Source organism: Tetranychus urticae, chromosome 2 (assembly GCF_039701765.1).
Source record: "Tetranychus urticae isolate SD_2017Ah chromosome 2, NJAU_TeUrti_SD_1.0, whole genome shotgun sequence".
Lineage (NCBI taxonomy): Eukaryota > Metazoa > Arthropoda > Arachnida > Trombidiformes > Tetranychidae > Tetranychus > Tetranychus urticae.
Window position 1 is genome coordinate 27,250,602 of NC_142959.1, and position 27,936 is coordinate 27,278,537.

At 33.9% G+C, this 27,936-nt stretch overlaps 9 protein-coding genes and 1 non-coding gene across 11 annotated transcripts; 4 read left to right on the forward strand and 6 right to left on the reverse strand.

The window, feature by feature from the left end:
* Window positions 1-17: 17 nt before the first annotated feature.
* Window positions 18-6,254, forward strand: LOC107360437 (uncharacterized). The gene is made up of 8 exons (XM_015927095.3): window positions 18-186; window positions 414-1,513; window positions 1,588-1,720; window positions 1,805-4,691; window positions 4,757-4,922; window positions 4,990-5,142; window positions 5,233-5,345; window positions 5,414-6,254. Exons 2-8 carry the CDS (start codon window positions 428-430, stop codon window positions 5,538-5,540), a joined length of 4,665 nt encoding a protein of 1,554 aa, XP_015782581.2. The 5' UTR covers window positions 18-186; window positions 414-427; the 3' UTR covers window positions 5,541-6,254.
* Window positions 6,255-6,276: 22 nt separating this feature from the next.
* TRNAY-GUA (transfer RNA tyrosine (anticodon GUA)) lies at window positions 6,277-6,362 on the reverse strand. The gene is given in 2 exon segments: window positions 6,277-6,312; window positions 6,326-6,362. It is a non-coding gene; the product is annotated as a tRNA-Tyr (tRNA).
* Window positions 6,363-6,676: 314 nt separating this feature from the next.
* LOC107360814 (galactokinase) lies at window positions 6,677-8,668 on the forward strand. The gene is made up of 4 exons (XM_015927538.3): window positions 6,677-6,972; window positions 7,204-7,381; window positions 7,447-7,579; window positions 7,643-8,668. Exons 1-4 carry the CDS (start codon window positions 6,796-6,798, stop codon window positions 8,352-8,354), a joined length of 1,200 nt encoding a protein of 399 aa, XP_015783024.1. The 5' UTR covers window positions 6,677-6,795; the 3' UTR covers window positions 8,355-8,668.
* Window positions 8,669-8,687: 19 nt separating this feature from the next.
* Window positions 8,688-9,705, reverse strand: LOC107360815 (uncharacterized). Its single transcript, XM_015927539.3, has 2 exons — window positions 9,575-9,705; window positions 8,688-9,512 (listed from the first exon to the last, which is right to left on the reverse strand). Exon 2 carries the CDS (start codon window positions 9,454-9,456, stop codon window positions 8,875-8,877), a length of 582 nt encoding a protein of 193 aa, XP_015783025.1. The 5' UTR covers window positions 9,457-9,512; window positions 9,575-9,705; the 3' UTR covers window positions 8,688-8,874.
* Window positions 9,706-9,920: 215 nt separating this feature from the next.
* On the reverse strand, window positions 9,921-13,278 carry EMC1 (ER membrane protein complex subunit 1). The gene has a single exon (XM_015927386.2). It carries the CDS (start codon window positions 13,034-13,036, stop codon window positions 10,130-10,132), a length of 2,907 nt encoding a protein of 968 aa, XP_015782872.1. The 5' UTR covers window positions 13,037-13,278; the 3' UTR covers window positions 9,921-10,129.
* A 623-nt stretch (window positions 13,279-13,901) lies between these two features.
* Window positions 13,902-15,193, forward strand: LOC107360250 (uncharacterized). Its single transcript, XM_015926883.3, has 4 exons — window positions 13,902-14,078; window positions 14,212-14,319; window positions 14,562-14,960; window positions 15,032-15,193. The coding sequence occupies exons 1-4, from the start codon at window positions 14,076-14,078 to the stop codon at window positions 15,107-15,109; spliced, it is 588 nt and encodes a 195-aa protein (XP_015782369.1). The 5' UTR covers window positions 13,902-14,075; the 3' UTR covers window positions 15,110-15,193.
* Window positions 15,194-15,420: 227 nt separating this feature from the next.
* On the forward strand, window positions 15,421-17,356 carry LOC107360823 (uncharacterized). The gene is made up of 3 exons (XM_015927545.2): window positions 15,421-15,617; window positions 15,727-16,375; window positions 16,457-17,356. The coding sequence occupies exons 2-3, from the start codon at window positions 15,739-15,741 to the stop codon at window positions 17,296-17,298; spliced, it is 1,479 nt and encodes a 492-aa protein (XP_015783031.1). The 5' UTR covers window positions 15,421-15,617; window positions 15,727-15,738; the 3' UTR covers window positions 17,299-17,356.
* A 699-nt stretch (window positions 17,357-18,055) lies between these two features.
* On the reverse strand, window positions 18,056-20,609 carry LOC112538632 (uncharacterized). The gene is made up of 2 exons (XM_025160395.2): window positions 20,402-20,609; window positions 18,056-20,286 (listed from the first exon to the last, which is right to left on the reverse strand). Exons 1-2 carry the CDS (start codon window positions 20,472-20,474, stop codon window positions 18,920-18,922), a joined length of 1,440 nt encoding a protein of 479 aa, XP_025016163.1. The 5' UTR covers window positions 20,475-20,609; the 3' UTR covers window positions 18,056-18,919.
* Window positions 20,610-21,181: 572 nt separating this feature from the next.
* Window positions 21,182-22,654, reverse strand: LOC107360877 (uncharacterized). 2 transcript variants are annotated; one of them, XM_015927600.3, is made up of 3 exons: window positions 22,529-22,654; window positions 22,254-22,289; window positions 21,182-22,170 (listed from the first exon to the last, which is right to left on the reverse strand). In XM_015927600.3, the coding sequence occupies exons 1-3, from the start codon at window positions 22,557-22,559 to the stop codon at window positions 21,359-21,361; spliced, it is 879 nt and encodes a 292-aa protein (XP_015783086.1). In that variant the 5' UTR covers window positions 22,560-22,654; the 3' UTR covers window positions 21,182-21,358. The 2 variants fall into 2 exon arrangements, with proteins under 2 accessions (XP_015783086.1, XP_015783087.1); XM_015927601.3 differs by lacking the exon at window positions 22,254-22,289.
* A 1,673-nt stretch (window positions 22,655-24,327) lies between these two features.
* Window positions 24,328-27,861, reverse strand: Pcl (polycomb protein Pcl). The gene has a single exon (XM_015927489.3). It carries the CDS (start codon window positions 27,472-27,474, stop codon window positions 24,937-24,939), a length of 2,538 nt encoding a protein of 845 aa, XP_015782975.1. The 5' UTR covers window positions 27,475-27,861; the 3' UTR covers window positions 24,328-24,936.
* Between the last annotated feature and the right edge of the window lie 75 nt (window positions 27,862-27,936).

Sequence of the window (27,936 nt, forward strand, 5' to 3'; positions counted from 1 at the left end):
AAGAGAATAGAAAGACTGATTTTAGTTGTAGAGGGAGAGAAAGATAGAAAGAGAAATTTATAGTAATGGAGTAATGGTGTAAAGTTGAATTGTTTATTGAATTAATTCAATTGTTTTTCATTTTTATCGTCAACTTTAATTACCAGTCATCATTCACAAGTTGACTTGGGTTATATTCTGTTATCGGTAAGTGGATTAATTTGAGTAACAGCTTTTTTGGCAACCCTTTTACATTTGAACCCTCTTCTTGATAACCATTTCTGTCTTATTCTTTTTTTTCTTACTCTTCCTCTTTTTAATCCTTTTTTGCTTGTTTTTGTTATTTATTTTTTTCTGTCTCACTTTTCGTGTTTTTTCTGCTTACTCTTTCTTATTTGACATTTGTTTTCCCTCTAATCATTTGTCAACTTTAGTTATTGAAACAAAAATGTCTGGATATGATTCATTAAGGAGTCGTACACCAAAGGAAACACTTTTAGAAGGCTTCGTTAAGCGTATGAGAAAACAAAATGAAGAAGGTAGATACAAAGGATCTCGTATTGACCATTCAAATTTTGTCTCCCATGATTCCCAAGAACCGTCCGGTGAAGATATGCATGGAGAATTTATGGAAAAGATCATCACTAAGGTACAATTACCTCCAATTAATCCATTGAACAAGCTCTATTGTAGTTTGATGAGTGGTCTCAGAAATGAGATTGACTTTGGTCTTCGTGTATCAACAATTCTAGCCAATTCTAAGGAATCAACTTGGATATCAGATTTCAAATTTATTGATATTCTGATTGATTGTGTTGAATCATACTCTTGTTGTTGTGATGATGAAAATAGTGATTTGGTGAAGCAAATTGGTGATGGTAGAGTTTTCTGCAACATCCGTGTCAAAGATGAGGATCCAAATAATCAACAAAAATGTAATTGTCTTCAAAGGTTCTGGTCTGGGTTACGTCAAGATATAAGAGTTATGAATCTAGTTTTTGGTTCTTCGTGTGATGAAAATGGTGATTCTTACATGAGAACCGAAGATGATGATGACTTCTGTGAAGATCTTGACTATTTAGTGGACGTTAAAAAACACGAACCAAGGAACCATCAAAGAATCTATAATTTGATAAAAAATGTCTCAGAAATAATAAGAAATCTTTCATTCAACATCGCTGAAAGTCCTATACCTAATATTAATGATGAATCAAGCACCAGCGGCTACTCATACCATTTTGCTACTCTCAATCTCTTGAAATTCCTAGTTCTGTTAATCTCGTGCAAAGATCAATATTACCAAAACCTTGGTTTAGATATCATCTCTAATATTTCATCGCATATCGCCATTAATAGCGTTAACCCGCAATATTTGACATTTTTAGATTTAATTAATAGATATTGTGTTAATAAGATAATCTCTTCTAATGACATAAATCATATAAATCGAAGTCTCGAAATTATATGTAAAGTAGTTTCAAGGTATAACGATGAGCCCAATGAATATATAGCAACACAACTTTTTGATAGTGAAGTAAGTTAAAACACTTTTTTATTTTTTTCAATTGTTTCTCATGCAACTTTATATTTTTCTTTTCTTCCCTTCAGTTCATCCAAAGATTAACAGAGTTATTAACCTGTCAACATGATGTAAGCATAGTAATTTCATCACTTGATTTACTTCTTGCTCTCTCGGAATCGTATCCCAAACTGTTAGTCGAAGATAGTAAATATCTCATAAGTAAGTTCCCGCATTTCATTTCATAAATCTTATACTCTCTTATCTTTATAATCTCTGATTAAACATTTTTTATTCTTTTCGCAGAAATACTTGTGATGCTCCTCAATTGTGAAGCTTCGCAATTTTTCTCCAAGAGTGCTCTAGCGCGAATCAAGATAGTTGATGAAAGGCCTAAACCCGTGGAATTGCCTAAGACACCAAATCAAAAGTCTACCACAACTGCAACTCTTGTTACATCAGCAGTTGACAATGAAACTTATGTTGTAACTTGGCTTCGAGCAACTTTCGAAGCCAAACCCAATCAGGGTACTCTTTTAAAGCTTAATGAAATTTATGAGGATTACGTTAGAGAATGTATTCGATGTGAACGTAAGGTTGTTATTCCAGCACAAAATTTTGCGATCCTCACAAAAAGGTGTTTTCCATCTATTACCATGACTGGTCCAATAATCGATGGACTTGTTCGTCGGCCTATTAAAGGGCCAGGCGGACTATCATCTCCTATCCTCAAAGCTCAGCTTTGTGCGCCTCCTAAAGCTGGATCTTTGCCTCCAGTACCAAATCCTGGGACATCGACTTCAACTTTAATTAAAAATCTTTTGGCAAACAAATTGAGAACCAATAGTGGCCTAGGATCATCACCTTCTTCACCCTCACTTTGCGCCTCCTTTTCCTCCATTACTACTGGATCTGTTACAGTTACTCCGGCTTCTGCTTCTCCCAGCTCATCTAATAATAACAATGGCAATGGAAGTAAATCTGATACAACCACAACAATCATTCCTTGTACCATCAACAATCTCAACAGTACCTTTACTCAACAACAAAAGCCACAAGAACCTGATCCTGATCCAACTGATCTTCAGCCTAGCGCTAACAAAACAGCTTTCTCTAATTCTACCCAGTCTCATTCTAGATCTAAAGATTCTAGTTCGCTCAGTAGCTCTATACCAACATCGGTCATTACTTCAATCACACCTTCACAAACTCCAGCATCATCATCCTCACACTCATCCTCGTCAAATTCATCATCATCAGCAACATCAAACAATTCAAATAGCATCATTGTGACAAGCACAACACTTCCTACCAGCATAGCAAACAGCACAACATCTTTATCCACAAGCGTCACAATTACACCAGCTATCGCCAATACAGCACCACCTTTAATCCCAGCAGTGTCAAGTGGGGCATCAGCTAATACTCAACAAGTTTTTGTTACGGCTAATCCCTTAACTCAGACATCAACTGCGAATATTTTACAGCCTCAAACAACATGCATAACAACTGGTCAAGCTTTACAGACTGGGTCTGTGTTATTCACAACTCCGACACAACCTGGGCAAACTCTTCAGCCTAATCAACCTCAGCAATTTTTATTAGTTAGGACTATAGTTGGTAATCAACAGCAAACTGGACTTGTTGGAATGCCTCAAGGAGTTGCAGGGGGAACTCCTGTTCGTTTAATCCTACCTCCTGGGTTTCTAACTCAACAGAGAGCTGTTCAACCAACTAACACAACAGTCAATGGGGTTGCCTCAGTTCCAGTTGCAATAGCTAATCAAAAAGATTCAGCACCTCGTAACGCGATCTCTACCGTCTTAACAAACTCCACCAAAGCACCTTTAACAGCCAATTCATCACAAACCATTGCATCCAGCACACAGGTCTCAACAGTATCCACTGTTACTACCACCGCTCCAATTGTAAATCCATCAACTGTTTCATCTAACTCAAACGATATTTTATTAAAAGCTGTTCTTGGTAGTGGTATTGTGAGTGAAAACCCATCAGGATCACCTAATCAAATTACTAATGCTGCTTCCAATAGATCTAATACAGTAAAATCATCGCCTTTGCTTAATGTTCTTTTAGATAAAGGAAAACTTCCTGATTTCTCTACTATGGCTGGAACTATCAATCAATCTAATGTAACAAATTCATGTGTAACTACCATCACATCAGTAACCACCTCTTCATCAAATAGCCCCTTCAATCCACCGATATTAAATACTTCTTCTCAAACATCAACTCCCATCACTAGTATGTCTGGTTCACAATCTAATAAGGTGTACATATTGACTACTACAAAATCTTCTTTACCCATCAAAAATGTGCCGAATGTCCAACAACAGCAATCTGGAGGACAAGTCACTTCACAAGCTGTCGCAAATAATCTCCAAAAATCTGTTACAGTACAACAGCTAAACCAAACTCGACCGGTGCAACAAACTAATGTTATTCAACAACCGCCAACGACACAGTCATTGATGAATAGCTCTGATATTGTGAACAGTGCTACAACAGTTTCTACTGTTCCAAGCTCAAATAAATTAACTCCTTTCACCACTGAATCAGTTGCAGCTCAGAATACTTTGAGTGGAAAACCTATTCAAATCGATCCAATAGAAATTAAATCAACTACAATCTCGAAAAATGAGCTAAGTAATGGAGAAGTATCCTCAAATTTGATACAAGTTAGTAAATCAACTTCCAAAATATCTAATGACTTTACAGTAATTAATGACATTAAGCAAGTTGATTGTGCAACCAAAGTGGTCTCAAAAAGATCTAGCGAAGAAGATGATAAACCTCAAACCAATAAAAAAGTAAAGAGTAACAATAGTATCAATTCCCTTAGTATAACACCTGTGAAAACAGAAATCAAAACTGAACTACTTGTGGATAAGCAGGCAAATAAAATCAAAACAAATGGAACAAGTGTAATACCTTCTTCCAATGCTCAACAAGGAAAAGAAGTTTCAACATCTTTGAATTCAAATAAATCATCATTAGCCATGACTGATTCAGAAACAAATACAAATCCACCTAATGCTGTCAATGGAACTGCAAGCACAAATGCTTCAGTTACTGTCCAACGAACAACTTTAAAATCTAAATCGACAGTTAAATCCACCACAGTTAATCATAAAAACTTACAATTCTACTGTGAATGGCACGAGTGTAAAAAGTAAGTGTTGGAAATTTCCAATTTTAACCTGTTAAATTTCTCATGCTTTTATTTTTTTATTTCAGAGTTTTCAGTCGTCCATCTCAAGTTTATTGGCATGTACATAAAGAGCATGTCAATATTTATGGAAATTCATCAGAAAAAATGACTTGTAAATGGGGAGGCCCTGAGGGAAGAGGACCTGGCTGTTTATCTTCTAGACCTAAATTATCATTGCTAACTCATATTAATGTAAGTCTTTCTATTCACCTAATCCATTTGGATAAACGACTTAACTCGTTTCTATTTCATTTAATAGGATTTTCATTGCAATGCTGCTGCCCTGCAGCAATCAGCTATTCGTCGAGAGTCCGGAGTTAACGTACCATCGCCAGTTGTGCCACCAGCTCACCCAGGTTACGCTTCTAATGCTGCCCTATTAGCCATCCGAAGACATGCCATTAATTACGTGGTATGTGATTCATTAAATACAATTTTAATCATAATAAATGCAATTAAATCACATCACTAAATGTTGAACCTTTATTTTTCTCCATCATAGGAAGTTCCCAAGCCTCCGCCAATCACACCTTTGACTCCAATATCAACGAGCATACGTTTAACAGCAGCATTAATCCTTAGAAATCTGGCTCAAGTTTCATCTAAACTCAGATTGTAAGGATTTATTTTGATCACTATAATTTCAAAATTAACATATCTTTGTTTTTTTTCTTGTTTTACAGGCTTTTGCAAAGTTTAGAACCTTATTTAAGTGAGCTCTGTATGGTTGAAGGTCGTGAAGAGTCAAGAACAATCGCACAGTGCTTAGGTGTTATCACGGAAAGAAATGACCGGAAAAGAGCAGATTAAAGCAAATTTAATATTGAAATTTGGCAGAGTAATTCAAAGATCTGAACAATCAATACCGAGAACAAAGAATCTGGATCGGCCATCGGAAAAGCAAGAACGTTGTAAACTGATTTAGATGATTAAATTAAGGTCTAATGATGACTTATGGTTATCTGTCGTGAAGAAAAGTTATAAAGCAACTTACAAAATTATAACCCGATAAATGTATAAATTATATTCTGCTGAACGTTCAAGGTTTCTAATATTTATGTTATTAAGCATTTATTTGATGCATTTTTTGTCTTTTTGATGGAAAGGCCATCAATGTGAATCTTACGTTGTGAAGATCCCCTTCGAACGATTCTTTTTTTTGTCTCAGCAAACATGGAAGTTATTGGAAAGATAAAAAATCTACATTCGAAGGAAACAAGTCAATGAGTAAAGAATACATTTTTTCGCACGTTAAAAAAATTTCTATAATAACTGCAAAGGAAAGCAAAGAAATCATAAGGTTGATGAAGATGGTGAAACAAAATCTGTAAAAAAAATTCTATCATTTCATTTTCACCCTAAAACTCTCTCTCTCTCACTTTCGTTTCTCTATAAATCTCTTTCGCTTTCTATCATCTCTCATCTCTTTATCAAAATCACCATTGTTATTTAACTTTGCTTCTCGTGATCAGCGCTTTTTTATTGCATTTGAATAAATTTATTGTACACCCGCTAATAAAAAAATGATTCATTTGATCAAAAAGTTTCCGACGAGCCGGAGTCGAACCAGCGACCTAAGGATCACTATTGAACATCTACAGTCCTCCGCTCTACCAACTGAGCTATCGTCGGTTCACATGAGGTCAATCATCATGATTCTGATTAAAATTTAACCGATAAATCCTGTTCCCAATCGTTTATAAAAGTGTTTTTTTTCACACCTTTTTTCATTCTTTAGATGAGATATGCTCTTAGTATCTATGCTGACTTGACTTGTTCAGTTGAAGTTGCAATATCGTTGAATTATATCAATTTTTTCATGATGAGTTTCATTTGAAAGACATGAAAAGAATGGATGTATCCATAGTAATGTATCCAATGGTTACAGCAAAATCTTGAAGCGAGCTTTGTTTTGTATCCGATCTGGTTTTAGCCATTCTTTACGCTGTTTTTCAATTGTGATTGTTTTATTTTGCAAATGTTTCTCATCAATTTTTAATCTACAATTTGACTGTTGGTATATTTTCATTATATATTTGTATATTTGACTTGAGTATTGTTCATCATGGTTCAGATTGCAGGTGCTCAGGTTGTTCCTTCGCTTGATGATTTGATTAAACAGGGTATTGAAGAGTTTGAGAAAATTTTCCAGGCTGAAGCTACGGTTGTTGGATTCTCTCCTGGTCGAGTTAATCTGATTGGTGATCATGTTGATTACAATGATGGACTTGTTCTTCCTATGGTTAGTTTTTACATAACTTCTTTCATTATTTACATTTCTTTCATTTTTTAACTTTTTCCAAAATGAAAAATACTTGTACTATCTTCTAACCTATTCTTATTTTGTCATCACTTGTTAACGATTTTTCATGGACTTTTTGATACAATTTTTTGATTGTTCTGTATTTATATGCATTTTTGCTTTATGCTCTAAATGTTCCTTTGTTTTCATTTTATCCAAAATTCTTACCAGGCGATACCAGTTTACACTGTTGTCATTGGAGCTCCAAACTCATTTCAAATATGTCGGATTGAGTCACTTTCAAACAAATTGGAAAGTCCAAAACGAGTTGAATTAAAGTTTGACAGCTTGACAATCGGACCCCCGTCTTGGTCTAATTACGTCAAAGGAGTTATCTCTACTTTTCCAGGTAAGATCTTTCACGAGGAATCATTTTGCACTCATTACAATTTTCTGTCTAATTTGTTTTTAAAGGAATCAAAAAGCCTTTTGATGCTCTCATTTTGAGTTCCATACCTATTGGCGCCGGACTTTCAAGTTCAGCAGCTCTTGAAGTTGCCTTCTTCAATTTCCTACAAGGCCTGAGTGGAAGTGATCTTGGAATAAGGTAGCTATGAATTTTTGCATTTTATGAAAGTACTAATATATTATCTATTCCATTTCGCTATAGTAAACAAGAAATAGCTTTGCTTTGTCAGAATGCTGAACATACTTTTGCTGGTGTACCTTGTGGAATCATGGATCAATTCGTGGTTGTTATGGGAAAAAAAGATCACGCTTTACTCATTGACTGCCGGTCTTTATCAACTGAATTGGTTCCTTTGGTTTCAGATGATATAGTCATTTTAGTTGCCAACTCAAATATTCGCCACGAGCTAGCTGGAAGTGAATATTCATCCAGACGAAAAAATTGTGAACAAGTAGCTCAGATGTTGGGTAAAAGTAGTTTACGAGATGTTTCAATGAAAGAATTAGAGACGAGTCAAACAGTTTTACCCTTAGAACAATATCAATATTCTAGGCATGTAATAACCGAGATTGAAAGAGCTTTGAGTGCTTCAGAAGCTCTTAAAAAAAGTGATTACGTTATCTTTGGAGCTTTAATGACCCAGAGTCACTGCTCTTTAAGAGATGATTATAAAGTTTCTGTTCCTGAAATAGATGAGCTTTGTGAAATTGCTCTTGAATCTGAGGGAGTTTATGGGTCAAGGATAACTGGTGGAGGTTTTGGTGGTTGCACCGTAACCCTAGTTAGTGCCAATAAGGTTGAATCGACAATCAATAACATGATGACAAAATCTAGGATTTCAGTAGATTTTTATGTTTTCAAACCAGCTGAAGGTGCTAGTTACAAGAACCTTCCCTCGAAAAAGTCTTTCTAACTTTTTCATTGACTTGAATGAAAAAAAGGATGTGATTTATTTTTGTAATGCATTTTTTATAACAATGCTATATGGTAGTACTGATTTAAAGGATAAGGAAAAGAGAAGATTAAGTTAAGGAAGCTGCGAATTTTAATGTATGACTTACCCGACAAGTTGAACATGATTGCTAATTTTATCTAGATTGAAAAGGGGTTCAAAAAAACTAAGTTGTTTTGATCACCCAGTTCAACCAAATGCTTTTCAAGATTTTGTTAAATCTTACCACAAGAAATTTGTTCACAACCTTTAATAAACAGATTTTTTAAATGAAATTTAAGAAACGTATTATTGTGAATTTATCTTTATTTAAGGACTAAAAAATTTTTGAATGTTTACAAATGCTTAAAATAAATACAAGAAATTGTCGGGCTATTTATATATAAATCTACAGAGTATTTGGCTTTTTGCAATATATATTTTCATCTTTGTTACTCTAATCACACGGGTTTCACTTTTTTTGGCCTTTTGAGTTGAACTTTCAATAGAAGCTGCGGCATCCACCACATCTCTTACATATTATATACATGATTGGTTCTCTATAATTGTCGTATTCATCGTCTTCATCGTCATCTTCCTCGTCGTCGTCTTCAGTTTCTTCATCAGAGTCTTCATTTTCGGCTTCATCGCTGGCATCGTAAGAACTATCTGTTCCATCAAACGAAACTTCGGAAGAGCTTTCAAAGCTCGAATAAGAGCTCTCATAAGAGCTTACAAATGAACCTTCAAGCGAAGATAACTCTTCGACAGATGAATATTCAGAAAATACTTCTGAGTTATACGTTGAATATACTGAGTCAACAGTTGACTCGAATTGTTCTTCTGGCTCGGAGTCGATCTCTTCCTCATCTTCTTCATCGTCACTATCATCTTCTTCTTCTTCTTCTTCCTCTGTTGATTCTTCGTGTGGAATTTCGCCCATAACACGGTAGTAGGGTATGTATTGAACGTATGGTACATAAGGCACGTATGGTGCCGGATATGGAAGCACAGCTTGGTTTACGGCGATTATTTGTCCTGTGTGAGGATGAACTAGCAAAGTGATGGTCAAGCACTGTTCCATTGTGTATTGCACTGGTAGATGATTTCACTGGATTGTTTAAATGAAGAACTGAGGATCTGTGAAAGAATAGAGAAATTGTTAATAGATCAATCATAACAATCAAACAAGAACAACTTACCAGAAGGTTGAACTGGCACGAATGAAGTTTACTGATGAATAATACAGATACATATGATAACAAAACGCGAAAATCTTGGACTTTTATACAGATTGTGGTTGACCTAAACGGCTTATGTTCACTGAAAGGCCGCGAGCAAAAGTTTAAAACAATGTGGCATCTGATGGTTAACTTGACTATTTTAATCCGCCTATTCATTACTAATCTGAAAATGGTTTAACTAGTAATGCAAGTGTTCGTTAACCCAGATTATAAATTTTAGTTTGATTTTTTCTATTTTAATCAGTTTAAAAAACTTGAAGAAAAGGTTTAAGATTGTAAATTTATATGAATTTTGGTTCAGAGATTATATGAAAAAATCACTTTCGTGTTTATTGAAAAATTTTCAGTCTTACTCGGATAGTTCAAATGATGTTCGAGTGTTTAAATTAAGTTATTACAATTTGGTTTTCAGGCAAATTTTCAAGACTATTCAGAATATTTTAATTTATGTTGTTTTTTCAATATTTTGTAATTAAATGGTGAAAATTTTGAAAGTTATACTAGTCAACTTCACTATTTCCAGGCAGCATTGAGCGTTTTTCTTGATGCCAGGTATTTTGTTGCTATAGAGAATAACAAAAGAGCTGCGAGAACAATTATTATTAAAAGATGATCAAAATCATCTTTAAGTATGTCGAATGTTTTTGATGGAGTAACTCGAGTATAATATATGTCCAAACCAGTGATAAATAAAAGGCAAGTTGACTCGAGTGAGGAAACACCGACATAAATATGGTTGACATCAGCCACCGATTGATTGTAGTTAATAATTCCCTCTGATGGAATAGGTAATTCTGGTATGTAAGGCGGAAGATAGACACCACCTTCCTCCATGGCTGCTGCTGAAGAAGCGTACTTTGAGGTGGCAAATGAAGCTCGTCGTGGGTCAAAGAAAATTTTGGGTAGAGAAAGAATACCTCCTGAAGTAAGTGCAATGAGAATATGTTTATTAGTAATTCCACGAATTGTTTGTGTTTCTCTCATTGCTCTGATACCGGTAGGGAAAATAAATGACAAGTGTTCCACTATCTTAGGTGGTGTTCGAACTGGCGGTGGAGGAGGCATCTCTTTACCTTCAAATAATTCCAATGAGCTTATCTCAATTCTTCTTTGTTTCTCATTGTAGAAAGAGTAAATGATAAAGTTTTCAGAATGAACTAAATGTACAGGATCAGAAGCTCGTCGATGCACAACGGAATAGTAAATGGAACCAGTAATGGCATCGAGTAGATAAAATTGGACCACATTAATTTTACCAGATTCTTCATCAGTTGATTCTTCACCTCGGTTGATAAGAGCCACTAGATTGGGATTGAGATATTTGTAAAGCACAGCTCGATCAGCTAACACTTTACCTTGACTATGAACGTGTTCATCAACTTCTTTCCAGCCAACTTGAAGACATGATCCTATTAAGGTGGGTAAACTTAAACTCCACACTCGCTGAGCAATATCCTCATGTGAAGAGCCTGGAGAAGTTGGTTGCAGATGTCTCAATGAATAGCCTGAAATTTGTTCACTAGTTTGCTTGGAGACCAGCATGTAGTAATTATTTTTATGAGATAAAAACGTTTCTCTAGTTGATTCTGGATAAAATGTAACTTTGTCTGCTTCATTCATCAATATTATTCCTTTTATACCTTGATCATCAGCATGATGCATCAACATGGACAATTTAATACGAGTGTTCAAATCCAAACTATCTTCTACTCGGCCTTCTAATGGGTTATATGAGATTAAGTAGCCTTTCGGTGAAACTATGGTCACTTTTGGAGTGAAAAGATTGTGACGTTGCAGGTATACAGAGATTACGGGAATTTTATCACATTTTCTACCACGTTCCATCTCGATGGAATCAATTCTTTTTTGTTCTTCAATTATGTCATCTTTCAATTTAGCATCAAAATGGGTCCATATGATTTTTCCGTTTCGAACATTGTCCAAAACAAATAGTTTACCTCGTTTGGTGACGATGAAAAGTAATTTGTGGAAACCAAAAACATCAGAGACTAATGATTTTTCCCTTGATTCTTCGTCAACAGCTTCTAATGTTTTCTTTTCAGAGGTTAAAAATGATTCATATAATGATATGATATACTCTTGGATGGAAACAAATTGTGAGTAAATACGATTCTTGAATGAAGACAAGGATAGAAAATCATTTGGTGATCGAAAATCATGTTTAGCTGATGATGCTGAAAAATAGGGTAAAGATACGAATTGCGACCATATAATAGACGAAAGACCTTCCTCGCGAGACCATTTCATATTTCCTTTAGAATCAAAGGAAGCAAGCCGCTGGTCATCGAATGTCACAATAAATTCAATCTCGGATCCAAATTGAACAATTGAAAATCGATGCAAGCTGTTTGCATGAGATTTACAATCGAAATTTGTCGAAACAGATTTCTCTACTTTCCAATCAAGTCCAAATTTTGAAATTTCAATACCAGTTTTAGTTGAACTAACACCATAGAATTGAGGATGGGATGGCTCGTTGGCGCTGGTCAAAATTGAGACCTTTTGAATTTTAGGGAATGTTGTTAGCCATTGTAGTCCACCTGATTTATCTTCATCAGAAGCTACTTTGTAGAGGTAAAATCTTTCAGTCTCCTTCGTGTTTCGAACAATTTTCAAGCCAAAGTAACCAACATCAGCACCATTTTGATTCAATATTCTTTCAAGAACATACCGTTTATCGCCCGGTAAGGCTTCTGGAAGTGGTTGATTGGACCATCTCGAGTCTCTCAGCGCGATATAGTGTAGAGAAAATGATGTTAAGCAAACAAGATTGTCTACTCCAACAAATATACAATCATTTTCAAGGTTTACATCTGTTGGACTTCCATCAAGATTTGTCCATTCTTGTTCCTCTGGTTTAGCATTTGGCTGATCTTTATTCACTAAGAACTGGAATTTTTTAAGTTGACTACCCGATTCACCACATAATACATTGACCAAACTTTTAGATGCATCAATGGACACCAAACAATTTTGGCTACCTTGGAGGAAATGACTATTTTCTGCGATTAAAAAACCATAGTCATCTTGTGACCATTTTCGTATGAAAATTTTACTCCCGTTTTTCGTTTTATATAGACTAACTGTAATTAAACCATCAGTTTTATGCAAAGAGGAGCCAATTAGTCGACCTTGTTCCTCTTGAATATTTCTCCAAGCTATTTCTCCTTTTCTATTGATAGCTGAGATAACATTTGTTTCACCGGTGGTGCAGAAAATGAGATCTTTAGTTTCACTGTTAGATCTCATACAGCTGTCTACATCGATTCCAATGAACTGCTGTCTCCAATCCCACTTGTGAATTTGATCTTCATATAAAGCGTAGCTGGACTTTAATAGTGTCAATTTGATTATTAAAAGCAGCAACATGATTCTAAGGATTTCACAGGCACAGCTCATTACAAAAAACACAAGAGATAAAAAGGTTGAAAGAAAAAGATTGCAGGTTAAATAGGAAAAAAGATTATTAAATCACAGAAATGTCAGAGACTGAATTGTGCCATTTTCTTGCACTTAATATGTTGATTTGGTTATTAATTTAACCCAGATGATCAAAATTCTGAATCCTGGATAATCGAGTTGATGAAATTGAAATTTAAATCCACACATCCAGAAAAAAATGCAAGTTGCAGTTTGCAACCAGATAATGCCATCTGTTGTTATTTGAACAAAGTTCAAGAATGGTTAATTTTTTAGCATTTTTTAATTAATTATAAATTGTTTTTCATTTATTTTTTATTTATTTTGTGTTGTGCTACTATTATTTGAACAATCTTTTCTCCCATAAAAATCATTACCAGTGTTTTTTTTGTTTATCGGCATAAAATTGAATGAGTAACATCGTTTGGCAGGACGGCGAACTCAGCTCTTTGGCAAGTTTTCATGTTTAAAAGGCAAATAAACTACTGAAACCAAAACTCTAATGAACAAATAATCTGAGAACAAATCATTAGGAAAAGATAACTAACAAAAACAAACCTAGAAAAATAATCAGTATGATACTGAATGAAATATGAGCAGACTGGGAAAATAAACAAACTCGATAAATATGCAGAATATTAAGTTTGGCTGAATCGAGCATTGGATGGATTGTGGACCTGGTGTGATGCATTTTTGTTGACTTTGTCGAAGTCATTCATTGTGTTTTTTTGTGGTGATCAGAAGGAATATACATTCAGTGAATGCTTTAAAATTCAATATTTTTCTAGTTTGATTGAGCATCGATTGTAATCGATTACCTGAATAATCGCTAATCGCCCATCTCTAGAACGCATTGAAGTTTATGTTTCTCTTTTTGCTCATTGCTTTTCGCGATCTGTTTTGCTTTCTCTGTTCTTTGATTCTAATGACTTCAAATACAGTACTTGAAATTATCGGTTTGAAATAAATTTAAAAATTGAATAAATCTGAAAACTGTGAACGACATCTCATAATAACTATGGTGAGTATACTTTATTGTCAATTTGTTGCTTCGATACTATCTTCGTTTAATGACTGAAGCACAATAAAATTTTCAACTCTTTAATAAACTTAATTATTGTATTTTCTTGTTCCTTTATCTTCGACTCTCATAGTCTTCAGAAGATAGAACGCTTTTACATGTTGCTGCCTCTGAAGGCGATTTAACCAAAGTGAAAGAAATTCTCAAAGATCCTAAAACTGAATTGGATGCAACTGATGAGGTAAGTTATCAGAAAAAGGAATTAAGATTGAGTTTTTTAATTTATACCACTTTTTATAGGAAAGCTTTTGTTTGAGGGGTTTTATATTTTGATAATACGACTTATTGTTTTTCAATACTTTAATACTCTTATCATTTTAAGTTCTTGTTTATTTTGAGCTGGGCCCTGTTTAAAACTGGTATAAGTTTCATTATCTCAACAAAAATATTCATTTTTTTAATATTATAATGTCACTATAAAAGTTAGGTTGGACACCGTTAATGATTGCTTGCTCAGCGGGTAATATTGAAATTGTTAAGGAACTCATTGGATCTGGTGCCGACATAAACCGACCAAACATTAATGGACAAACTGTCTTGCATTATGCTGCATCTAAATCTCATTTTGAAATTTGTGAATTACTTTTGAACAGCAAGGCTGATGTCAATCCCCAAGACAAATACGGATCAACTCCTTTACATCGAGCTGCATCCAAAGGAAACACTAAAATTGTTAATTTACTATTATCATCTCCTCACATTCAAGTCAATATTCAAGATAACTTCGGGAATACCCCTTTGCACTGTGCTTGCGAGGAGGAACGATTGGCCGAATGCAAAGCACTCATTGAATCTGGCGGAGATCTTGAAATTTTGAACAAAGTAATTAATCTTTTTTGTTAAATATTGGATCACAGGATTTAAATTTTAATTTCGTTTTTTTACTATTTCAGGAGAAGCAAACTCCATTGGATTTATGTAAAAGATACCAAGTACGGAAGAAAATTGCCTCTGGTGAATTCGATCTGTGAGATCCATAAAAATATTTTTCGACTGGCCTTATAAACTAATCGAATGTCTTCTTGAACTCTCAATAAAGTTAATTTTTCAAGATACTCCATCTGAAGTGATTTATTTCGATGAGTCTTGCTCTAAGGCTCTTTTTCATGTCTTATTGTATCGATTAAATTAACCTGCTCTTTTATATGTTTTTTAAATTATTTGATTAAAATCAATTTTTTATCATTAGCAATTAGATTTAAAATATGTTTCAGCAAAAGCGCCGAGATTCTTGACTCAAAAGAACTATTGCAATTTCTATAAAGTCCCTTAGTAACCAAGCAATGAGGCAATGCTAAGCATTGAATGCTTCGTAGTTCCATGGATGTAAAATTTAAATTTTTTGAATTGTTGTGTGCAAATTGATTCAACGTTGAGTTACTTTATTTGGAGAAAATTCATTAAATTAAAGTTCCGTGTTCTCTTAAGGTTAATTATTTTTTGTTAGACACTAGTGGTCCGATTTTATCATTTAAAAAGGTTTGTTTTTTCAATCATAGCCATTTGTTTACTTTTTTGCAACTCAGCACGTTTTTCTTATGGTACTTGGTTATTTTACCCTTTCAAGTTTTTCATTCCTATTTTTTAGAATTGCCGTAAAATGACAAACTTACTAAGTGCAGTTTTGGTTGGAGATGAACTTGGATTCATCAAACGATTAGATCTACATGCTAAAGAGAAACAAACCAAGGATAAAAAGACATTGTTAACCTTGAATCGAGAATTCATTGGTGAACCTTCACCAGATAAATCAGTTCTTTCTATCACACCTTTAGCTGTACCGGATTATTTTCATAATTTATCAGATGAAGCAGATGAAATTGATGATAGTATTGGACACAACTACTCTGATGATTTCGAAGATGTACCCTACGAAGAGTCTAATTTTATTTATCTCATAGCAAGTCGACCAAATCATATATATCTTTACAATTCTTATAATCAAATGTTTGCTACGATTGCGAATCCAGTTGAAGGAAATCTAGTTGGTTCCTTACCACTCAATGGCAATAAAATAATTTCTTGTTATGATAATGGGACGGTTAATATACAAAACATCGAAACAGATTTGATTGCTATATCGAGTCGGAGTAGTGCAAAAGCATGTAAAGTATTAGGAATCGGTGCAGATCTAAAAGAAGCCGATCATAGTGATGATGGTGATGCATGTGGTCCAAGGGCATCCAAAAAGATTAAAAAGTCGCATTCAAAATCTAAAGAAAATAAGGAGAAAGACAGTGAGTGTATTATCATTTTGCCATTTTGACTAATAATTCTTAAAACTATTTGTAACCATACAATATGTCTTCTTATTCAAGGTTCAGCCTCTACTATCACTACAATATTTTCACCTAACTGGCAGCCATCAAATGTCTGTTTGACTTGTTTTAAAGTTCAAGATGATCGAGTTGCTATTGGTGGTAAAAATTTTGATATGCGAGTTTTTGATTTAAACACTAAACAGTGTATTTTTACCGCTAAATCACAAAATCGTGATTGGCTTGGTATAAAGCATAAAGTTTGGACCTCTGATTTAGACTGGATTGGCCCATTTTCTGGTAAACAGTCATCAATCAACTCATCAACTTTGATCACTTCGCCATCAATGATTGCAACTTGCTCTCGCACTGATCCTGTTGTTCGTATCTATGATCTTAAAGTTTCAAGTCGAAAATCTATCTGGCAATTAAATTTCAAAGATCAAATCTTCAACAATGATTCTAATCCTCCATCGTTCACCAAGATATGTGCAACACCAACTCCAGCCGTTAAATGTTCCCCTACACAAAAGTTAATTCTAGGTACCACAATGGGTCGAATGATGGCAGTCGATTTACGGTTCAACTCTCATACCTGTAGACATTTAGGTGTATTTAAAAGTTTTGGCGGAGGTGCAATAAAAGATATAAAATATGTACCAATAGAAGCCAATCTCGGAAAAGTGGTCTCTTGTAGTTTAGATCGATTTGTGAAAATTCACTCTTTCTCCATGGGTGCTGATAGAACACGATCTCTTGACCATCGATATTACATGAAAACAAAGCCTACCTGTGTACAGCCTATTATTTCAAATGTACTCTTCCCTGACCAAGACTCAGACGACCAAGATGACAATGAAGCTGATGATAATGATGATGATGACGATTCTCGCATCTCATGAGACACAACTGCAATTGAATGCACATTAAAATTAAAGATTAATGATTATTTTGTTTTAATATCATGTTTTATCATTTACCGCCTTTCGTTCCAATTCCATTCAAGCTCATCAACATGCATATACCTGTCGCAATCATAATCATTCAAAATTAGTTTAATCAAGCAAAAGATAATCAAGTAAACAAGTGAAAGGCTATAATGAATGAAAAACACCAACAGGTTTGCTGAATTATTTTGAGAAACTTAATTGTCTTCATTTCTCTTGATTAACATTGAGAGCGAAATTATAAAAAAAAGTTTCACCGTTTTTTATTCAACTTATACCACCTAATATACTGTATAAGTTGTGAACCCTGTAAATACACAATCAACGTTAACCGTTAATTTTGTTTTACTTTCTCATCATCACCATCTATTTGAGAAAGTAATGCTTAATTAACCAATTGTGAATCCAATTCACATTCATCAACTGATAATATAAGATAATATCACTTACTTTGCATCAATCTTTTTTTTGAATGTTCAATTTAAATGCTCCTTCATTTAACCGCAATACATTTTAATGTTAGTTATTCAATCAAAGTTCAATTTAGTTGATTCGGGTCTTTTTTTAACCATCTTATAGCCATTTATTCATTGTACATTCACTAGACGTTAAAGTTAATCATCATTAACAGACAACTATTCACAAATCATTATTGATCGACTAGACATGGCCAGTAGTTGAAATAAGTCTGAATGAAAGTGAAACTCCAAGCTTCAACAGTTTTTGATAATCTTTATTTTATTGATAAATTTGATTTCTCAAAAAGACATACAATACTCTTCCAGTCACACAGTTAATTATACTTATTGATACAAGTACTCGTTTACAATAGTTAACTAGTAATTAAGCTATAATGGTAAAATAAAAATTAAATCAAGATGAAAGGTTATGTTAGTAGAAAAGGCATAATAATGTAAATAACGCAAATAAAATTAATTGTTTTAAGTGAAGATTGAAACAGTCAAATGAAATAACAGGAAGCATGATGTGATGATTAGGTGATGATTGAAGGATGATGAAAATTGGTGAAAATTGGTGAAAACATTAAAATAAGAACAAATTAAAGACTAAGGACAAGCACAATTAAGGGGTTAAGCAAGATTAAATGTTTACACAGTAAGAAGCCGCAATTAATTGTTAATAGAAGTGATTTTAAAATATTAAATGAGCAATTAGAGGATGAACAAAACAAGATGCTTATGGACGGGTAAACAATCACAATAAAATTAAGAAAATTAGCTAACTGAAAATAAGAAAAGCAAAACAAATGCTGAATTGTATCACATGAGGATGTCGATAATTCAGCTAAATGGCACAGAGAACAGATGAATTGATTAATGTAAACACATATATTCAATGTACATTTGTACATACTTGGATGTATGTGTGAGGAACAATGAAGGCAATTAATATGATCAACATATTACGTATAAATCATGCATCTTTGGTGGTTCTATATTAAGAAGAATCTAGTCATTGATTTGTTTTGCTTTGCTTTTGTTTTTTGGTAATTTGTAAATGTAATGCTCATTGAAATAATGAGGTAAAATTAATTGTAAAGTTGAATCATCTAATCTTACGATTCATTGTCTTTCGGAGATTCTGTGGTTGAAGTTGTTGATGTTACACGTTGGAAAAAGTTTCTCAAATTTTCAAGCGGAACTCGACTTAAATTGTTTAACTGGTTGAGTAATCGTTGTCGACGGTTATTGGGCTTGGCACTTTCATCATTAGATGAACTGCTTTCTTCAGTTGTAGAGTTTTTTTCTTTCTCGGTTGACGAACCGTTTGTTGATTTGGCTGGTGAGCCTGCTGGCTGTGAAGGGTCCATCGGGTTCGCACCCATAGTTTGGAAAGGATTCATCATGGGAGGACCATAGAAGGGTTGATTAAGAAAATTGTACCAATTGTGCATGTTCATCTGGGGATGTTGACCGGGTAAAGCAACACCAGAATTACCAGAATTAGGTGAAACATTTGGGTTTGATTGAGCGGAGACACTACCAGGAGAAGCAACTGGCGATGCACCAGAAAGAAGAGGATTACTTGAAAGACCATTGGCTGATAAACCTTGTAATCTAACTGGGACGGGTGAAAGATTTGATGATGACCATTGGGGTAAAGACATTTGGGAAAATGAGTTCCACATGGGTGGAGGTGGCACTCCAGAGGCAGGAGAGTTTGGTCGAGGAAATGAGGCTGAAGCAAAACCAAAATCACTTGGATACATTAATTCACTTGCGTCATTTCGTTTGACTGGTAGTTCCATTTCTGGTCGAGCTTGAGGGTTAGATGGAGGTGGTGGACCCATGAACATCTCAGAGGGCATCAAAGATCGAGCGACTCGTCGGTTCATTGGTGATTGATGATTGGCTTCTGGTGTGGGCATATATTGAGGTACAACACCGGCAGCTGCAGTAGGTAAATGTTCATCAGGAACTTGGCTATCAGGTCGATAATTTGAGTATAATCTTCCATCTTTACCTTTCAAAGTGTATGGAGACATTAATTCATGGCCTGGGTCACTTTTGTAAAAATATTCATTAACTTTTGCCTGTCTTGGGCTGACATTTGGAAAGTTAAACTCTCTCGATGGTCGAGCTTCGGACGTGGTTAAAACTGATTCGCGCAAAGAAACACTTTCAGGTCTCAAAGGAAATACAAAATTACCATTGTTGAGAGGTTCATTGGGTTTTACATTCAAACTTTGACTCCTTGGCAGTAATACTTTGGGTGATGAATTGAGTGAGAGCAATTTTTCATGAAGATGCCGATGTTGATGACGTTGATTGCCATCCTCGTCACAACCACAGTTTTCATCCAAAGGTCCACTTGATCTTGGTAATAGGGTATCCAAATGGTGATCACGACGCCGAAGATATCCACCATTAACACCACATGAAAGTCCAATTAAGATGAACGTTAAACACGGTAACATTTTAACTACAGTAAAACAAATAGCAGATAATCAGTCTGACCACTCTATTATTAACTAAATTTGTAAACAATTCCAAACAATTGTTGATCACAATTGTTGATTCTCTTATTCTGGTTGTACCTTCAAAGTAAAGATGACAAATAAAAGAAAATTCAAATGATTTCAGGTATTTAACCCTTAACGGTGAACGCATCAATGATCAATCTGCCTTCACTGTTCACACTCAATTTTGGTATATTGACATAATCAAACGAACCCTAATCAACCTACCAAATGTGTATACCAACAAAGTTAATTCATCAACAATCAACAAAAACATTAATTGGGCGGGATATTTAGATATATAAAAAAAACTTGTAAGCAAGTTAGAACTTCCAACTTAGAAGCTAAAACTCACACTTTTACATGTCACCTTACTCTTTGATGTTACCAGCTTGAAGTTTATCATCCGTTCAACTATTATATCTTCATTAAAACTGTTACTATTCTTTATTGTTTATTGCTATTATCATCATAAAAATCATCATTATGTTTATCAACAGCCCACCAAAGGTAAGACCTGAGATCAATAGAAAGTGATGAGATTTTTAACCTTGAGTTAATACATCAACTTTAAAACCCAAAAAACAGATTTCGATTTAATGACTTGAAATGTATCTAAAATAGTTTAAATAACCATGTTTTTACCTCCCTCACTTTCTAATGAAATCAACTCATCAGCAATAATTACTAGATGTTGATTGTTGTAAATGGAGGTTAGAAAAAGTTGAAAAAATCAAGGTAAGGTAAAACATTAATGGATTAATTATTAGAATCAACGCTAATATTATCACGCTATTTATATGTGCCACTTGAGTTCTGTCTTGTTTTTGTTTAATAAATCAGTCAGAAAAGAGCAAATAAAATAATCTTTTTTGTTTTTTTTATTCAAACTCGGCTAATTGGACATTTCCATTGATATTGTTAAAAAAAGATTAATTTTAGTGTTATTAGATAATTGATTGGTTACATTATTTGCTATCAGCGAAAAAAGTAGACCTTTTGATCAACAAGATTTGAATTTTCCAAGATGCAGTCTTATAAGTGAAGTGATACTTCCAATTGATGAATCATTGCTTTAACTTCATTTTCAGTCTTGATCTTTTCTTTTTGTTCCTTTTCCAACTTTTTAGGCTCCATGGTTTTGAGTTTCTCTATGTCTTTCAATTTTTTCTTCAGATTTCTCAGCTTTTTGGCTGGATCCGTTGTCAATGGTTGACCCGCTTCATTAGTTACCTTAATTCCTTTTTCTGTTTCTACTATTCTAACTGAATTATTAAGTTTAATAACAGAGGCATTGGCCGATTCCTTACCACTAGCAGCTCCTCCAGATTTATCAGCTTCTTCTTTGCTCTTTGCTTTTTTCTTTTTCTTTGATGTTACTGTTACCCATTCGCTGTCATCTCCAGTAATCTTAGGTATTATTAAAGGTGCTGTAAGTGCCGTAGATACATAGGTTTCATTTGTTTGATCGACCGCATGGTTATTAGATTTTCCAGTTGTTGTAGAGCTACCACTTTTACCTTGTTTTGGTTTACCATTGTTTTTACTACCAGCATCCTTATTCTTAACATTAGATCCTTTATTACTGTTAACGTTGTTACTAGCTTTACCCGGATTACTTGGTTTTACAACATCTTGGTTCTTTTTACGGGCTTGTTGGGCTTTCATTTCTTCCCATACTTCTTGATCTAAACCAGGAGGAAGAGTAGTTTCACGCTCTTTAGCATATTTCTTGCCTTTGGATTCATAGAGAGGTACTTCTTCTTGAGGAACAAATCCTTCCTTAACTCTTCTTGGTTTCCTCCATGATCCATCTGGTCTCTGAGATGCTGCAATGAAAGTGCTGCCTGAAATGAGACAAAAGAAAATGTGGTTTGGTAAATAAATGGATTTTGAAATGAAAAATAACGTGCCAACAAATAAACCATACTCAGCTGAGTTACAGATAAAACATCTTGCTTGTGTTCTAAACAAAAGAATAATAGACAAATAATTGGACAAAAATACAAATCAATAAATTAAAACTCAATTTATTTCAATCTCGTTGCAAAAACGTGCATTTAACGAGAAGAAAGAGTAACACTTGGCACAGTAACCATACATACTCTCCAATACACACATGAATGAAAAAGGAATCAACAAATAAATGAATCTACCATTCAAAAAATTATCATTGATAAATTTAGATTTGATTTGACAACATACCTGCATCATCTTTAACATACATAGTTGCCATGTCCACGATTAAATTAGCTGCTGCAACAAGTTCAACAATTAGATTTAATTTAAAAAAATGACCCCGACAGAAAAATAACTAAACCAGAGAAAGAAGAAGAAGAAAGAGAACTGAAAAGAAAAGTCTTGTTTTATTGAAAGTCTTATTCCACACACCTTATCCTCGAACAACAACCAATGAAACTTGATGTTTAACAATTTTACAATTTTTATTCAATTAATTTGCCTTATAAATTCATTATCGTTAAAATTACTTCAGCTTGAGGTTATTTGTAATTCATCATCGTTTAACTTTATTTAAATTGAACCTGTTAGCATATTTTCTGCCACATAATCAACACAAATTATTTTTCAAATGGCAAGACTTGATCCAAATGAAAACGATGATCGTGAAGAAAATTTAGCAATTTTTAAACAGCAACAGAAAGTGAACATAAAGTAAGGCTAAAAAAGGTTAGGTTTGAAATCAATGTCACTTTCATGCTTTATTAACAATAACCATCAATATTATTAATATAAACACACCTTTATCATATTGACAATTTTCATCTTCATCTTATTTACCTTGAATACAGTGAAAAGCCTCAAATGTATTTGACTTCGGGTAAACATTTTTTTTGTAAACTTACTCTACCGTTAATCTTGTTAAAGTAAACTCTTTATTCCCAATCAGTCTTAATTCAGTGACGATTTCATTGCTTAATTTTCACCATCATCTGTATACTGTCTTTTTCACTTTCTTTTCAATCAGATAATGACTTTGTTTTCTCTCTCTCTTTTCTTTCCCAATTTCAATCTTCATCTTTATCTTCATCTTAAACTTCATCATCTTCTGTCTTTACCGGTTGTCTATGATAATCAGCTTTCTCTTCATTTTCCCTCTTTGCTCCAATAATCTTGCATAAAAATTCATTCAACTATAAAGACATTTACTTGCAATTTAAGCTTCATTTGTAGTTTACCTGAAAACAAGCTAACTCATCATTATTACCATTAAAATTTAACTTAATAACTATTGAATCTCATTAAAAGTTCACTTTCTAAACAATATGAGACTATTCATCATTACTATCTTCATTTTACAGTATCAGGCGAAAAAATTGTCAAATATGAAACGGGTTTTAAATGATGCTAATTTGCCTGTTGAATGAAAAAAACTGATTGTCAAGATTCTGACGGGTTAAACAAAGTCATTTCACTTGGAATGAAAAACCGCTTTAATATCAAATTTTGTTTTATTTGCAGTGAAAGAAGAATACATAAAATTTGACTTTCAAGTTGAGACTTGGAGGAATTGCAAAGGCTGAGTATTAAAAAATTACGATGAAATTGCATTCAAAGTTGAAACTTGGATCGACTTGGATCAATTGGAGATACGAGATTTAAAAAATGGCCAGAAAAGTAGAACAGCTTAACTTAATCCATTCATTTTAATCATCCCAGATTGAAAATGCAAAATAAATGTCTGATAAACAAAATGCATTGGTACTAAAACATCGCCCCAAGTAAAATGACTGTAGCATTTGTTTAGTTTGAATCAAGCTTCAAAAGATTTCAATGATTATGCATAATCGGAAAAATTTAAAACTGCTTATGTTTAAGTATCTGAAACATAACGATTAGGGTTTTACAAAATAGAGTTAGATCAAGTTTTGCCCGTTAACTATGTTAGTATTGATTTAAGATCATAATTTATCAATGCAAGCAGTCTTGTGACTTATAATGAAGTCGTCCAAAAAGTAATGTTAATAGTAAAATTGAGACGATCATTTAGTTGAAACATTTATTTATTTAATCAATATATGCATACAATGATTTCATTGGGTAGTCATAGATTTGAGAAATAAGTTTTGTTTGGTTATAATTTAATTGGAACTGAATAAGACATGCTATCTTAATATAAATTGTGTATGAAATTTGGACAAATTATAATTTTTTATCGTTTCGCAATTTGATACATCTCCATATTGCTGGTCATTATATTCATTTGATTCTCGATCAAAATCACTTTGACAGGTTGAGTTGGTATCAACAGAAGAGAAAGATGAGGAAAGTCCATTCAAGTAAGAATAAGGTCCATTGTGAGCTCTACGAGCCATATTCATATTCAGCTTCGAACAGTTAGGTACAGTAAGAAATAAAGTTAAAGAGCAAAGATGAAGCTCAACAAAGAGAAATAAAGAGATTATTGAATTTAAATTAAATTAAAATCATTTGTCAAGATCTTTCAAGAAGACATAAAGATGCCTTCTAGTAAGACTAACAGTGAAGAGTCTTTGGCTGTTGATATGATGATAGTCGTATTATTAGTTCATTGTTTTTCCCATGAAGTTATTTCGTATTTGATTTCCAGTTTAGTTTCAATTCTGGGAATTTTATCATTCCCATTCGAGTAAATACTCTAATTTTCCATCAGCTGTTAGCCTTTGAGCTTTTATGATACACTTTCTAGGACTTGACTCGTTTGCTGTGTCCACACGAACAGGAGTTTCAGTTTCAGGTGATTTTGCTAATTGTTTATTTGGAGATTCTTTATCCAGTGCATTTCCCGTAATTCGTTTTAAGGTTAATTTAGAGCAAGTACCACTTCTAATGATTTGATATCCACTTTCATGTTGATTATTAAAATTGCATGTTTCATTGTTATTTGAAATTCGAGATGATGATGAATGGCTGACAGCTCTTTTATCAGCTGAGTTAACAATAGATGTTGAAGAGGTGGATGATTCACTTTGTTCACTGATATCAAAAAAAGGATTATTTTGTCCCTCAAAGTTTTCAGGCAATGGTATTACTTCCTCTAGGCAAGCATCATCAGTTCCAGTGTCACGATTGCCATCATCTCCATCATTATCAGTATCAACATTTTGGTGAGATGAACCGTCATTCATAAAATCGACATCAGATGATAAATGACCTCTTAACTCAGAGCGTGGTATTTTTATCCGTCGATGGTGATTAGTCGTTATTTTGATTTTTGTCCTTAAATGCTCTTTATTTTTATCACTGTCAACATTTATCTCTTTATCTGGTAGACTTGACGAGGACGATCCAATAATCTCCTTTGTAGAATCAATGCTAAAATTATGTGAAGATATTTTATCATTTGAATCATTACTACTATTACTAGTGCCGGGTAAACATTTTGATTTTCTTTTCTCCTGAGATTTTCGACGAGATCTTTTCCTCTCTTTATGTCTCACTAGATGTCTCATACTTGCTGGCTTAGGATAAATGGCGGCACCTTTCCGACAAGCTCCATAAATTAGAGGAAACGCTGGGGGAGACCTTGATCGAGCAGAGTTACTGATTGACTGTGGGTGATTGTTGTTGTTGGTCTGATTTTTCAGTTTATCACAATTTGACCAATATGATTTAGGAGCAAAGAATAATGGTTTAGGAAACGGCCAAGGAGCTCGTAATGCCCAATGAGTCAATTTCTCTCGATCACGATCACAAATAAATTTTTTCTTGTACTTAATCAAAACGGAGAGAATCTTTTGAGACAGATCATCTTCACTCATTTTTACCAGGTTATATCCTTTGGTTTTAAATTTTGAGTTATTCTGAATGACGAAGGGAACAATTTCAGAGGAAAGATCAAAAAATCGTTTACGATGCCTAAGAGTTAGATTATTTAACACAATGGCAACAAGATCACTCCAACGCATGGAAAGTCTTTCAACGATTTCTTCTCCTTTATTGCAAACACCACAAGTGAATTGATAAAAATGATCTCCATATAGAAAAGGTGAGTCGATTACTTGAATACAGGCTTCATGGAACCATTGGAGACATTTATGGCATTGAAGCATTCGTGAATGATACCTTCCAGGACCACCACAATAACAATAAATGTTTTCTCTATTTGATTGATGTGCATCATTCCAAGTTAATGATGACAAATCATAATGAAAAACAGTCTTTGTTAATTTCATGGCTTCACCAACTGCAGTATCCCTTTCTGCTCCCCCTTCTCGAGCTCCAAGGGCATATAAGCAGGTTCGACATGTCCATGGAGCATCAGGTTCTAATACGGAATCAGGTATTTGAGGTTTATGGCATAGTTGATGATAACCTTGATTGCACACATCACAAATGACTATCTCATTGGGTGACTTAGAGGAACCGTCACGACACTCACTGCAGATTATATCTGAATCAGAGAGAATCGTATTGGCTGATAATTGGGTATGAATATCTTTAAAATGGGTCCAATATCGCGAATCATCTTCATATCGAATTAAACATAATCCTCTGTCATCTTCTATTTTTTCAATGACACCTAAATAGTATAGTCCATTTGTCCACCGTACGAATACAGTTTTATTAATGACCATCCAATGTTTAACCGGATACAAATTGACATTATTGGTAGAATCACGTATATAAGATTGCACTTGATTACTTCGCACATTTTTCATACCAAATGATTTAGTATTTACTTTGGTAATCTCTCTGGTGTTTAATTTTGATGCTTTAGTGGAGGTTGATGATGCTGACCCATTTGATGCATATTCTGTTTGGTCAACATTAGAATTATTTCTTTTAGCCTTTGCTTGGGAACATAATTCACAGTTAGATTCATCATCTGATTGACATTCATCATTTGTACCATCATCCTCAGCATTATTATCTTCATCCAAGTCTATATCTTCAGAATCGAATGAATCTAACTCCGAATCTATTGATGACACTTCCGCATCAGATGAAGAGTCAGTTTGACCATCATGGTCACTGTCATCATTATCATCACCACAGTTTTTATTATTATTCACTTTACCCTGGCCATACTTATAGTTTGGTGCTGCACCAATCCTTCCTCTAGGATAGGTTTGTTCACCATCATCATCGGAATCCTCGTCAGTTAGCTCAGTTTGACTTTGAACTGAATTTGAGTTACGAGAATGAGACATTTTTAGTCAAAAATCGATGAAGAATAATAAATTTGCTAGCAAATTAAATAAATTCCAATCGTATTAAAACAATATAAATATAAGAGGAGAAGAGTAATAAAGTCAGTCAATCCAAAGTAACCAAGAACAAGTTGAACAGGATATAAGGAAAAACAGATGTTGAAGATTAGAATTGAACATTGAAGTTGATTGTTTAGATGGACTTATAATTAGGCCTGGAGAGTATTTTTTGATTTGCATAACGTTTAAACAAAAATTTCAATAATAGTGGGACAAAATTTAGGTAATGAAAAGAAAAAAAATAATTAAAGTTGATTTTTAGTAGAGTTATTATATACAGTGTTATACACAAACACATACAGGTTCATTTTTTGAGTTGAATTTGTACAGTAAAAGCAGAAGGAGAATTTCATGCAACCAAATTTACCGGGAAATTGAAATCATGTAACTCTTGTATAAAAT

Bases quoted from the DNA above. Each gene is read 5' to 3' on its own strand.
- LOC107360437 (XM_015927095.3), top strand. From the start codon at position 428: ATGTCTGGATATGATTCATTAAGGAGTCGTACACCAAAGGAAACACTT. The intron at 1,721-1,804 runs GTAAGTTCCCGC...TTCTTTTCGCAG, and splicing joins AGATAGTAAATATCTCATAA to AAATACTTGTGATGCTCCTC. The intron at 5,346-5,413 runs GTAAGGATTTAT...CTTGTTTTACAG, and splicing joins GTTTCATCTAAACTCAGATT to GCTTTTGCAAAGTTTAGAAC.
- LOC107360814 (XM_015927538.3), top strand. From the start codon at position 6,796: ATGGTTCAGATTGCAGGTGCTCAGGTTGTTCCTTCGCTTGATGATTTG. The intron at 6,973-7,203 runs GTTAGTTTTTAC...AATTCTTACCAG, and splicing joins ATGGACTTGTTCTTCCTATG to GCGATACCAGTTTACACTGT. The intron at 7,382-7,446 runs GTAAGATCTTTC...TTGTTTTTAAAG, and splicing joins AGTTATCTCTACTTTTCCAG to GAATCAAAAAGCCTTTTGAT.
- LOC107360815 (XM_015927539.3), bottom strand. From the start codon at position 9,456: ATGGAACAGTGCTTGACCATCACTTTGCTAGTTCATCCTCACACAGGA.
- EMC1 (XM_015927386.2), bottom strand. From the start codon at position 13,036: ATGAGCTGTGCCTGTGAAATCCTTAGAATCATGTTGCTGCTTTTAATA.
- LOC107360250 (XM_015926883.3), top strand. The intron at 14,320-14,561 runs GTAAGTTATCAG...TCACTATAAAAG, and splicing joins AATTGGATGCAACTGATGAG to TTAGGTTGGACACCGTTAAT. The intron at 14,961-15,031 runs GTAATTAATCTT...TTACTATTTCAG, and splicing joins ATCTTGAAATTTTGAACAAA to GAGAAGCAAACTCCATTGGA.
- LOC107360823 (XM_015927545.2), top strand. From the start codon at position 15,739: ATGACAAACTTACTAAGTGCAGTTTTGGTTGGAGATGAACTTGGATTC. The intron at 16,376-16,456 runs GTGAGTGTATTA...TTCTTATTCAAG, and splicing joins AGAAAATAAGGAGAAAGACA to GTTCAGCCTCTACTATCACT.
- LOC112538632 (XM_025160395.2), bottom strand. From the start codon at position 20,474: ATGCGTTCACCGTTAAGGGTTAAATACCTGAAATCATTTGAATTTTCT. The intron at 20,287-20,401 runs GTACAACCAGAA...GTTTTACTGTAG, and splicing joins TTGTCATCTTTACTTTGAAG to TTAAAATGTTACCGTGTTTA.
- LOC107360877 (XM_015927600.3), bottom strand. From the start codon at position 22,559: ATGGCAACTATGTATGTTAAAGATGATGCAG. The intron at 22,290-22,528 runs GTATGTTGTCAA...TCTTTTGTTTAG, and splicing joins GTATGTTAAAGATGATGCAG to AACACAAGCAAGATGTTTTA. The intron at 22,171-22,253 runs GTATGGTTTATT...GTCTCATTTCAG, and splicing joins TTTATCTGTAACTCAGCTGA to GCAGCACTTTCATTGCAGCA.
- Pcl (XM_015927489.3), bottom strand. From the start codon at position 27,474: ATGTCTCATTCTCGTAACTCAAATTCAGTTCAAAGTCAAACTGAGCTA.